This window comes from Hypomesus nipponensis, chromosome 27 (genome assembly GCF_054491055.1).
Source record: "Hypomesus nipponensis isolate SF chromosome 27, ASM5449105v1, whole genome shotgun sequence".
Lineage (NCBI taxonomy): Eukaryota > Metazoa > Chordata > Actinopteri > Osmeriformes > Osmeridae > Hypomesus > Hypomesus nipponensis.
The window spans coordinates 2425242-2437500 of NC_140387.1; the positions used below are offsets into that span (position 1 = coordinate 2425242).

General features: G+C 50.6%; 1 protein-coding gene and 1 long non-coding RNA gene across 3 annotated transcripts in view; both read right to left on the bottom strand.

Moving 5' to 3' along the window:
* Positions 1-6: 6 nt before the first annotated feature.
* LOC146220363 (uncharacterized) lies at positions 7-8188 on the bottom strand. Its single transcript, XR_014750846.1, has 3 exons — positions 8088-8188; positions 7873-7987; positions 7-1214 (listed from the first exon to the last, which is right to left on the bottom strand). It is a non-coding gene; the product is annotated as an uncharacterized LOC146220363 (long non-coding RNA).
* Positions 8189-9816: 1628 nt separating this feature from the next.
* Positions 9817-12259, bottom strand: part of slc5a1 (solute carrier family 5 member 1) — an 8258-nt gene continuing 5815 nt past the window's right edge. Inside the window, exons 11-15 of one of the 2 annotated variants that reach the window (XM_084693392.1) lie at positions 12036-12186; positions 11752-11920; positions 11198-11413; positions 10686-10771; positions 9817-10584 (exon numbers count right to left, since the gene is read on the bottom strand). In XM_084693392.1, the coding sequence (XP_084549518.1) occupies positions 10353-10584; positions 10686-10771; positions 11198-11413; positions 11752-11920; positions 12036-12186 (854 nt within the window). In that variant the 3' untranslated portion in view covers positions 9817-10352. Of the gene's footprint in view, positions 10585-10671; positions 10772-11197; positions 11414-11751; positions 11921-12035; positions 12187-12259 lie in introns of both variants that reach the window. The other variant, XM_084693391.1, reaches the window with a different exon arrangement.

Genomic DNA, 12259 nt, shown 5'->3' on the forward strand with positions numbered 1-12259 from the left:
GGGGGGAAGGGGGGGGTGGGGGTGTGGTGGCTGGAGTCTCTCAGACCGGGCCCAAGCCTGGATCTGGGTCTGGGACCGAGGGCGAAGGTGGGTTGTGCACGGATGAGGGCGTCTCGCGGTCAGCCATTCGAGGGGACGTGAGGACGAATGGCTCTGTCCATGTTGCTGTCACAGGGCCCTCGACCCCGCAGCCCGTCAGGCAGACGGACGAGGCTGGCTAGAGCTCCACACCCTAGTGTAGTATGCCTGGAACACAGGAACCCAGTGTGCTGATAACAGCTCGCTGATAGAGAGCCGGGATAACAGTCCAGCTGTACTGGCTAACGGTCGGTCAGCTCAACAGTTTGTTTTTTTGTGGCTTTTAAGGACACAAGACCCTGTTTGGGGGCAGTCGCTTATGGAACACACTGTAATAGACACGATCAGGAGATATGTACAATAGCTTTTCAACACCACAACTGTGCAACCAGCAGCATGGACACACAAGGATATGTTCTCAATGATAACAGCAATAAATAATCTGTAATAAGTGTTCACAGTAGATGCTGACCCCGACACACACAGAGTTTAGAAATGGCGAGTTTCGCGTTCAGGGGTTTGTTTTTGTTTGTTGTTCGCCTCGTGCAGAGCTCTTTTGCTGTTCTAGGAAACTGACGTAATCTAGTCCCACGCTGCCTCTTTCCATCTGACCAGGGGAAGCTGACGCACACCAGTCAGGGAGTTTGTTTCTACGTGGTCGCTGAACACGAACACTTACTTCCTGTTTCAAAGCTGTGGTACAGTCTTTGTGTGTCTGTGTGTGTGTGTGTTTGTGTGTGTCTGAGAACAACCTGCAGACAACCCTCTCTGTTCTTCGTCCAATGAGGCAAAGTAAAGTCTTGGCCCCCTTGGTGGCAAGCTGATAACGCAGGCAGGAGGGGGGTCTTTATTTGGGACGCGTTCCAGAACGTTCCAGAGGCAACGGAAAGCTCTTGGAATGGCTCCTCTGGTCCGAAAGCAGCCCTCGAAGAAGGGAGGAAGGGTGGGGGTGAAGGGGCGCTTGACTTCCAGGGCCAGTCCTTCCACTTGAGGCCAAAAGACTGAAGGCTGATAAGGGCCTGATGGATGACTGTGTCCTTGTTAGCCCCGGCCCCTCTGGGACTCCGGGACAGCAGATGTAGTAGGTGGTCAGGTGGAGCAGCAGATGTCCTCAAAGACCCTCTGACACTGCTAACCTAGGGGGAGAGAGGAGAGGACAGGGTTGGTGGATCGAATTATAACAAACCAGATCTGAAACTGCAGTCACTTCCCACCCTGCTTACTCATTTCCTCACACGTTAACACGGTGGAAAAATGAAAAATGTATACAATGATGTGGCACGAACGACCACAAAGTCTGTTCTGTGAAGATAACGGGATCGTAGGGAGAAGGCGGCATCAGAGGACGTCGCCTTCTCCTTTGAAATCACAATGAACCGCTTGCGAGCGATTCAGTTTTTTACGTGATCGAAGCTTGAGCCGTGGTGTTGCTAGAGCACAACAGGAGACGGGGGGTGCTGTCGGTGAGTCTTCTGTCCTCAAGCCTCCAGCATCCTGTCAGCCCCCCTCATTAACTTCCTGCTCTGTGAAGAGGTTGCATGTAACACGTATGGGTGTGCGTGTGTGTGTGTGTGTGTGTGCGTGAGCAAGCTAGGGAGTATGACAGAGATCAAGAGTGGGTTTCTTGTGGAATGTGGTAGTCATATGTGAGTGCAGCAGCTGGGGGTGTAGTATGAATGGACCTGGGCTGAGCGCGGCATGCATCACGGGCGGCTGGTGGTGAGGCCAGCAGCGGGAGAGGGGGGGGGGGGGGGAATGACACATCTTTCTGTTCTCTTCCAGACAGCGCTCTGAACAGACGTGATGCCAGAGGAGAGAACGGAGAACGACGAGAGGGAGGGAGGTGACCTACATGCCGAGGAGAGGAGACCGAATGGGAGGGAGGGAGGGAGGGAGGGAGGGAGGGAGGGAGGGAGGGAGGGAGGGAGGGAGGGAGGGAGGGAGGGAGGGAGGGAGGGAGGGAGGGAGGGAGGGAGGGAGGGAGGGAGGGAGGGAGGGAGGGAGGGAGGGAGGGAGGGAGGGAGGGAGGGAGGGAGGGAGAAAAAAGGAGAGGGAGAGAGAAAAGGAGAGAGAGGGAGCAAGAGAGAGGGAGGGTATGAGAGAAAGAAAAAAAAGGAGCAAAGAAGAAGAGCAGCGACATCCTGTTTTCTATTTATGGAGTCTTTATCTGAGCACCTTCACAGTGGCTTTTCTACCACAACCTCTGCTGGCAATCTACAGCAGAGTGACACTGTTCCTCACAAGCCAGAGTGCTCTCTTCCGTTAACACCTACCCCAAATGGACACACACTCTCACACACACACACACACATACACGATGATACAAAGCACGCCGCGCAGATTTCTCCTCCTCCATCCCATCTCCTACAGATGGAGATGTATATCGACGGCGTGTGTGAAGGTCTGGAATGTTCTGGAACGGCAGCTCCATCCATCCTACCGTCGCTCGCAGAAAGACAGAGCTGCCAGCCTGCCTCCCTCTGGCACCGCAGTGCCGCAACGCTTCTCCAAAAATAACCCCTCTCTCACCCTCTCTCTCCCTTTCACACACATTAACGCTTACCCACACCAGCTCAGCCAAGAGGTGTGAGCACTGAGTCAGACGAGGCACGGACTCAGACGAGGCACGGACTCAGACGAGGCACGGACTCAGACGAGGCACGGACTCAGACGAGGCACGGACTCAGACGAGGCACGGACTCAGACGAGGCAGAAACACGGCTTGTGTCACTTGAATTCAACAAACAAATGCATGTGGTTCCTAACGCGGGCGATCAACGGCTATGGAGGTTTGTGAGGTGTTCATATTTCTGCACACAACATCCATACACATCCTCTGCCATATCATATCCTTCCAGTCCCCGCACCAAACGCCGCACACACCGTCGCCATGCAGGTCAGCTAAGTCAGACAGGGACTCGGGGACTGTTTCGCACCTCGAACGACCGATATCCAGGGTTCCTTCGGTGATTAGCCATCTCAAATTCAAATCTAGTTCGGTGACTGAAAGTGGGGGGAGGGTGGGGGGGGGGGGTGGAGGAGGACCTAACATAGGCTGGCTCCTGGTCCACGGTCTTTTCCGGTTATGTAAGAGTCTCGGTTCATCTCAACATGGAGGAGCAGCAGATCTGCAGAGGCCCAGCGGTAGCTTCATACTGTACACACACACACACACACACACAGACTCACAAAATACACACACTCCTCATCCCCTGAAATTAAGCTAATGAAATCATGTGCCCATGTGACCTCGTCAGCACAAACAGGCAGGAAAGGGAGGGAGAGAAGAGATGTTTCTGGCAGGACGACTGATCTGAGGGCCCGTCCCAAATCTCAGTCCTAAACGGCTCGAATAGCTGTTTTCAAGCTGCAAACACATGGAAACACAGGCCTACACACGCACACACACACACAGCACCCACATCGTTCTCGCCCCCATGCTGCCCTCCCACATGAACTAATATGCCACCCACTACATTCCACTGGAACACATAAACACACAAAGACCCACACACACATTTCCACACACACACACACAAAACGCTCCGTCCAGTCCTCTTCCCCGCCCCCCCTCCTGGAAGCATTCCACCTGTGCAGAGCGGAGAGCTGAGAGGAGCAGGGCGCCTTCTAGTCAGAGACACTATCACCCACCTGCCTGTCTACTCACTATCTTTCTAGCTGTCTGTCTCTGTCTCCATTTCTCTCTGTCTCTGTCTCTCTCTCTCTCTCTCTCTCTCTCTCTCTCTCTCTCATCCACCCTCTCTATCTCTCTATCACTATTGCTCTTCCTCCATATCTCTCCTACCCCCCCCCCCACCCCCCCCCCCAGTCTCTCTCTATATCTCTCCCTCCATCTCGTACATCAGACGATCACCCCTATGACTGGAGCCAGCCGCCCGGCCAGCGGGCCCAGTGCTGCAGCCTCTGTCCCCCACACAGGAGCAGTCTCGTGGGGGGAGCTGCTGCTCACCCATGGGTGTCCACCTCCATGCCCCATATCTCCACCTCCGACCGTGGGGGCGAGCTGGTATGTTACATAAACATGACGGGCAGGGAGCTGCCTCACGCTAATCCTCAGCTTTCTACGTGATCAGTCAGAGCTGATTTGCGGTGGGAATTGCGGAGGGCCAAAATGAAAACAACGCAATCAGGGAAAAATAACCCCCCCCCCGGCTGTGATGTTTGTTTTCGACACAGCGCGTCGGGGGGTCGATGTTCTTGTTGTTTAGTCGTTGATTTGTCTTAAATGTTGGTCAAATTCTGGAATATACATCGATATCTGTATGTTTGCATCAAATCACAAGCAAACATCAAGTGGCACGTTCCTTAAATTCCCAATTTGTATGTATTTGTGTTTTCTGTTGTGTTCTCGCTCAATCCATGTAAGCTTCGGCGGTGGTTTGGGACTCAGTGGTGTGGGGCGGGTCGAGAGGGTTTTAAATAATTCATCTGCCGTCACTCCCAGCAGACAATCAGCCATTTCCCTCCTCGATTCATCCCATCCCTCCGCTCTGTCCGTCCTGCCTGCCCGGCCCGCCAGACCCCCGGGGAGCCCGAGAGATCCACACCAGCAGAAACCATAACAGCTCCTCCGCACACGCACGGCCTTTGCGAGGGAGATTTACGAGGGTCGATATCCCGGGGACTATTGATTCTCGCTGAGGCTGTGTCTCAAGCTCTTGCTGCTGGGGATGTGAATGAACGAGGGCGGTGATCACGCCACGCCGGGCTGGGACGGCGAGACAAGATGGAGGTTGGGGTCGTTAGCGGGCGTGCGTAGCGTCTCTGTGGATATACCTATTTGTGTGTGTGTGCGTGTGTGTGCATACGAATGCATGTGCGTGTATGCCTATTTGTGTATGTTGAGTGCTTGCCTGTGTGTGTGTGTGCAGACCTGGGCCCTGGCTCCGTCAGAGAGAGCAGGTTTTGAGCGCTGCGTGTGGGAGGGGTGCACCAGCAGCCTTCGTTATGCAACAGCAACACGGCAGAGCCAGAGACTGAGACTGCACCAGTACCGCCGCCGCACGGTCAATAAGGAGAACCCTGTACCATGCTGACAGCTACAGAACAAGCAGTTCCTGCCCCGCCCCCCGCCCCCACCACACACCCCACCCACGACCCACCCCCCCTTTGCCCTCTCTGTCTGCCTGTCTCTCTATGGGGGGGGGCGGGTGGTGGGGGGGGGGTCCGTCAAGTGTCATAACCTTCAGAGATATGATACCATCAAGATATCCTCAAGATACCCTTTGCGCAGTAAACACATTGACGGAATCTATTTAGAGGAACGTGCATGTGTGTGTGTGTGTGTGTGTGTGTGTGTGTCCTTACAATACTGCTTGTGATGCAACCACCTCTGCAAGCAGAACCTGGAATGCAACAAAGACAAAGAAACACACGCACACACACACACATACACAGATCCGCACACGACCCCTGAGACAAAAACACATTCACACACAGATTCAAATGTCCATTGATAAACACAGATCTGAGAACACACGCTGGGGCACACACATACACACACACACAGACCCTGCGTCTCTGCACACATGTTGACGCTCATGTTTTCCTCCATCTCACCTCGCCAGCTTCTCTGCTCCTTCCTGTCACCTCGCACTCCTCACCGTCCGCGTTGTCGTGTCTCTGTGCCCGGATCGTTCCGGGAGGAAATCGGTGTTGTGTGGGGTTAGGTTAGAGGAAGATGAACAGTCCTGTCGTGTTTCGGATGTGAAAGCGGTCCTGTTATTCCTCGAGGTTCGGCTGACAGTCTGGGACCGAGAACGTTGACTTTGAGCTCCCTGAAACAGACGTTGGGAAAGGTTCCCTGCTTCCGAGAGAGGAGGAGGGAGGCGAAGGGGAGAGAAAGTTCCCCTGTGTCGTACCGCGAGGACGGAAAAAGGCAGGTTGGAAAGATGGAGGGAGCGTAAGATGGAGGAAGAGGTCTGTCAGCAGGGCGGATGCGTCACTCCAGCGGCTAACAAGCAGCTCTCCCTCTCCTCCTGACTTCCTCTCCTCCTCGTCTTTGTCCTTCAGTCTCCCTCCCTGCCCCTGGATCCACAACGCAGTGCTGTGGCTGGCCGATCTATCTCCATCCCTCCCACCCCCTGTTTTTCTCTCTCTCTCTCTCTCTCTCTCTCTCTCTCTCTCTCTCTCTCGCTTTCGCTCTCGCTCTCTCTCTCTCTCCGGCCAGTCAGGTTGGGTTGTGTAACGACCTGAGCTCCAGCCTTGCGTCCGCGTCTTGCCCGCCTCTTCCTCCTCTCCTCCGGCTGTTCTCTCTCTCTGTATGTCTCTCTCTCTCTCCTGGTCTCCGGGATCCGGCCCTTCAGATATTCACTGGCGGTTCACTCGCGTCTTTTCTCGTCCGATCTCTGGTTCCAGGCGCTCTCCTCTTGGTCTCTCGCGCTGCTGTCATTCGTCAGCGCGACTCTCTCTCTCCTGCTGCCTCAACTCCCGTCAATGTGCCTCTGCCGCTCGCTCACACACACACACACACACCCTCTTGCGCGCGCATGCTCCTGCCTCGCTCTGTCTCTGTGTGTGCGTCGCCTCTCTCTCCCTCGCTCTCGCGCTCGCTCGCTCTGACTCTCGGTTGCTGTTGCAAGCTTTTTCTCCACCGCCCCTCCTCCCCAGGCTCTCTCTTTCTCTAGGTCTCTTTCTCTCTCCCTCTCTCTCTCCCTCTCTCTCTCTCTCCCTCTCTCTATGTCTCTCTCTCTCTCTCTATGTCTCTTTCTCTCTCTCTCTCCCTCTCTCTCTCTCTCTCTCTCTATGTCTCTTTCTCTCTCCCTCTCTCTCTCCCTCTCTCTGCAGTCTCCGCTGCAGTGCCTCTGCAGGCTGGATCACGTTTTCTAGTTGCCAATGAAGAGATTTCAGCCAATCAGGGCCTTGAAAAATCCAGCCCCCCCTCTCTCTTCCCTCCATGCTGCACGCGTGAACACACACACACACACACACACACTGAGAGATGAAGAAGGTGTACAGAGAGCTGTGAATCATACTCCACATACAATATGAATCCATCACACACCAAACACACTAAACACAGTCACATCCCCGTTACATAAGCCAAGAGGAAAGGAACTACAGGAAGCTGGTACAAATAGATCTAATCTGCACACAGCACATCAGAAAAGGAAACACAGCATAAATCAACAGCCGAAATGGATTCCTGTGTGGATTGTATCCGGTGAGCTATTTATGTGTGTGTATGTATGAATGTATGAACGTGTGAAATATGTATGAATGCCATTCTGCAACCTAGTTAAGAACCAGGATAGATGGTCAACACAAACCCAGAGATGGTTTATCTCTCTGATTCTCTTCCTTTCTTCGTCTCCTCTCTTTTTCTCTCTTCTTTTTTCTCAAACACTTACAGTACAGTACACAATATATCAGGCATTTCCATGCAGTGTCCTAAGCAGAAACACAGCTTGATAATTCATCCATTGCAGACATGGTATTACATAACTAGGATTGACATCAGCGCTCTATCTGCAGACCTGCATGTGGAACGATTATTAATCCTCAACTCTGAGAGAATATTAATGTTTGAGCTTCCATATACTTTTCTACATATTTCATGGCTGCATTGTTTCAGCCTAACTCTGAATATCGGTATGATTTTTAAAAAAAACAACTATGTTTTCCTACACCTACAATTCTAAAAATGTCTTTATCTGTGTGGTGATGTTGACCAGCCAGGCCTTGGGAAGATAGACATTTCTGGAATGTTCTAAAAAGAAACTGTGTGCTGACAAGTCTGCAAACATCCAATTAAAGTCAGGAGGAGATCCTTACAGGGAATAAACGTTGAAATACTTTGGCCTGAGAAGGTTTCAAAGCGACAGATCACGAACAGTAGCAGCAATGCAGCGTATAGGGCCATTTCCACCACTGAAGGACTGCACCTCAACTGTAAAATATAGCCTATGTTAATCCTTCCTCTGCTTACCAAACATATCGACTGACGGCAAAGAAGACGTTATTAATGGGAGGATCAATTGGAGGCTTACCTCGGAGCAGCGGATAATTGACATTATGGTTGCGGACATTTTTTTATAGGCCTGGTCTCATTTGTTTAATTGTGTTAACGTATCGTTTTTACCGTTTGATTGTAGCTATAGTAACAGAACAGATCTACATGGAAAAACTAACGCCCTCCCAGTACTAACAACAATACAAGTCCTTTATCATGGGACAAAGAACCAAACAGGTAGTGATGGTTATCAACTATGGAAGCAAATCAGTGACAAAAGGTTTTTGATCATAAAAAAAAAAAAAAAAATCCGATAAAAACAATTCCGGTTCGGAAATTCAGGTTGCTCAAATTCGAGGAGCTGAAAAAATTCAGATTGCAACATCTGGGATACAATGAGGCAATCGAGGTAAGGCAATCGAGCCTGAAGGCAATCGAACCATCTCTCTTCTCTGAAAAGGGTCCGTCTGCAGACCTCTCACCTCAGGCCCCTATCATCCAGGTGGAGCTGCAGGATAGGCCTGGTATCCCGGATGTTGCAATCAGAATTATTTCGGCTCAAAAATGTATGCCTCAAATATTTTCGGATGGAAATTGTTTTGTTCGAATTTGTGTTTGAATATTTTGGATCTGAATTTCACCATTTCAACATTGAGCAGCCAGATTTTTTTTTTTCTATTTGAATTTCTCAAGCTTTCATTTTTAATTTTTGGGATCAGAATTTTACTGTTCGAATTTGAGCAAACTGAACTTCTGAACCTTGAATTGTTTTATCAGAATCAGAATTTTTTATATTGAAATAAATTCATATTTAAATGTTAAAGAGATTCAAAACCAACAAATTCGGTGGCGTTTACATTTCAATATGAAGTATTCAAAAGCCTTTTAAAATTCAAAACATGAGGTCACTGATTTGCTTCCATAATAAATCGGCCTGTTTCTGACACAAATTTCAGAGGGGTGAATTTTCGCTCCACAGCAGTCTCAGCGGTTGTCCTGTGGCTGGCAGATGGCGTTGCAGAGAACGTCTTGGCGGAAATACTGCCGCGCCAACAGGTGTTAAAAGACAGGGCTTCCAGAGCTTCTAGATCAACAGCGATGAGCTTCAAACAGAGTACCCTACCTCGAGGTGGGTGTGTTTTCTTTATGGTACAGGAAGGGTGCTTCTGACGGGGCTCTAAGACTACCACAGGCTTTGTCATGTGACACCGAAGAACGCGCTTTGAAACAAGTTGCCAGACGGGTCTAGAGCGAGAGGGGAATTTATAAAAGCAGAACATGACACTTGAACTACTTATCTTCAATGCCAACATTGTTTGTTTTCTACTTGGATTTTTGTTTTAAACAAAATCTTTACATTTCATAAAACAAAACCTTAAAACGAAATGCAGGGACGGAACGCAGGTTGTTATGAATACAGTCATCGATGCATATCATGACCCACTCGGATTAAATTGCTTAAATGTCATATAACATTCACGAGGTACTCGTGTGTCCAGCAGGGGTCAGTAATAAGACAGATGCAGAAGATGAAGGATTTGAGAAAATTCCCAGCAGTTGAATCCATCCTTGAAACATCACTTATTAACAACTAGCTACAGAACAAACGAGAACGGAATGAGGATATGGCACCAATATGGACTTTGGTCGCAAACAACTTGTTAACATAAGGCAGTACGTGATTATACGTTTGATTGTAATTACTAGTTACGTTTTATTTTATTTTATCCTCTGTATTCTGGAAGGACCAAACTGCTATGACGAGATTAGAAGAAAATTTCATAGCGGTAGCTTTATTCTGATTATATTAGGCTTTCATCATTTTTGCAAAGTCTTGCAGCGAACACCATACATTCCAATCACTCTTCTATTTACATTTAGTCATTTAGCAGACGCTCTTATCCAGAGCGACCTACAGTAAGTACAGGGACATTCCCCCCGAGGCAAGTAGGGTGAAGTGCCTTGCCCAAGCACACGTCATTTAGCACGGCCGGGAATCGAACCAACAACCTTCTGATTAATAGCCATCTGACCATGCGGTCTTATACCGGCATTGGCAGAGATTCCTAATTATAAAATATTCAACATGTCAGTGCAATTTGCACACATACACACACATATACACTACATACACAACCCCTTCAGTCTTGAAAGCAACACCCTTGAAACACCCTCGTAAAGTCTTTCCCAGGCAGTGTTTGAGTCCAGCCAGTTTAGGAGCCCAACAGCCAAAACGCTAAGTCACCGACACAAACTTCAAACAGCTTCGGACCACAGGAGCAGCCTGTCCCCAGGGAGACCCTTAGCCGTAGAAGCCGTGCAGGAACACGGCCACGCACAGCAGGATGAGGGCGTTGGCGTTTACCACGTTCCTCCACAGAGGAACCTCGGAGGTGTCTGTCAGCTGTTTCTGGAGTTCCTCCTGTTCCTCCTGGGTGAGTTTGGGGGCTTTGCTCTGCTCCAGGCCACAGAAGCCCAGGAAGAGCTTCTTACAACGGCCCGGCTCCTCCGTGGGCTCTGCCAAGGAGGAGGACAGGGATGAGGAGAGTGTGTGGCTGGGTGGAAGTGTGTGTGTGCATATGTGTGTGTGTGTGTTGGGACTGCTGTCTGTCCTCCCTCACCCTCTATATCCAGGGAGTCTTGGTTGTCGACCCAGTCGTCCTTTTCCAGGTCCTCTCTTTGCTCTGTGTTATTCCTGAGGCTCCAACACAGGCGATAGAGCTGGGGGACAGAGAGGAACACACACACACACACACACACACACACAGGAGACACAGTTACAGTGATGACCTATGGGATGGGGGGGGGGGGTTCTCACCATCTGCAACCTCTTACACACGTTCGGTTAACAGCTTACAAGACGTTACAAATTAATCCTGCATATTTCAGACGATTTTTGTTTTCCGTGAACTAGTCTGACGTTGGGAATTGAAGTTAATGATGGACAGGAAGTGGAAATCAATTACCACTGAGTCACGTATCATCTCGGCTGGGATGGCCACTGGGCTAACTGTTAACTCATGTCATAATAACAACAATATTAGTCCGACTTTTTCTTTTCGATGCAACGTATAAGAGGAGAGACTAAAACCTCGCCATCTCTTCGACAGACCATCTCACACTGTGAGGTAAATAGGCTCCACTCACGTATTTGTCCTCGATGGGCTTGGTCATGAGGGAGATGGACACGATGAGGATGCAGGAGATGCAAAAGAGGATGATGGAGAAGTAGAGGTAGTGAACCCCGCAGATGATTGTGGGACAGACGCTGGGCTCAGCACAGCTCCCCGTGCCGAAGGCGAATTCTGCGATCATCCGGGACAGGCCAATGCACAGGCCAATCATCAGCCCGTAGAACGCACCCTGAGGGGCAAGGACATCATCATCCTCATCTGTGATGTAGTGTCATGTAGTGTGATGTAGTGTGATGTAGTGATGTTAGTCATGCTCCAGTTCCCGCTAAACAAACACGAAGATGAAAGCAGTGACTGAGAGCAGAGAGGCAGTAAGTGTGCCGTGATAACCAGGGACCTTTGAACGCTTGGAGAGGCAACGACAGATAAACGCCGCCGCCGCTGGGCGGCGACGGATAACCTCGGTCATCTTTCTACGACGTCTTTAGATGGATCTTTAGGCGACCTCTTTTGGCAGCCCAACGGAACGTCCCCTCTGAGGAGAGGTGAAGCAGGGGCGGGACTCACAGCCTCGTTGACGCGCTTGCAGAAGATGGCGAGCATGAAAACGGCAGCGATGGGTGGGGTCAAGTAGCTGGTGATGGACTGGATGTAGTCAAACAGCTGCCCACTTTGGGCAGACTGCACCACAGGGATCCACGCGATGCTCACCCCAATAAGAGCGATTATGAACACCCTGCACACACACACACACACACACACACAATATTACAGGACAGGAAGCACCTAAGTTCACCCCAAGGGAACCCTGATTCACCCGAAACACCCTAATGTGCCTGTTCTGTGTGTACCTGCCAGCGATCATAAGCTCCTTCTCGGTGGCTGACTTGCGTATCTTGGTGTAGATGTCCATGGTGAAGAGGGTGCTGGCGCTGTTGAAGATGGACGTGAGGGAGCTCATCAGAGAGGCCAGCATCACCGACAACATGAGGCCTCGCAGACCTGAGGAACCAGGGAGGGCAGGAGGGCAGGAGGGGAGGAACCAGGGGGGGCAGGAGGGGAGGAACCAGGGGGG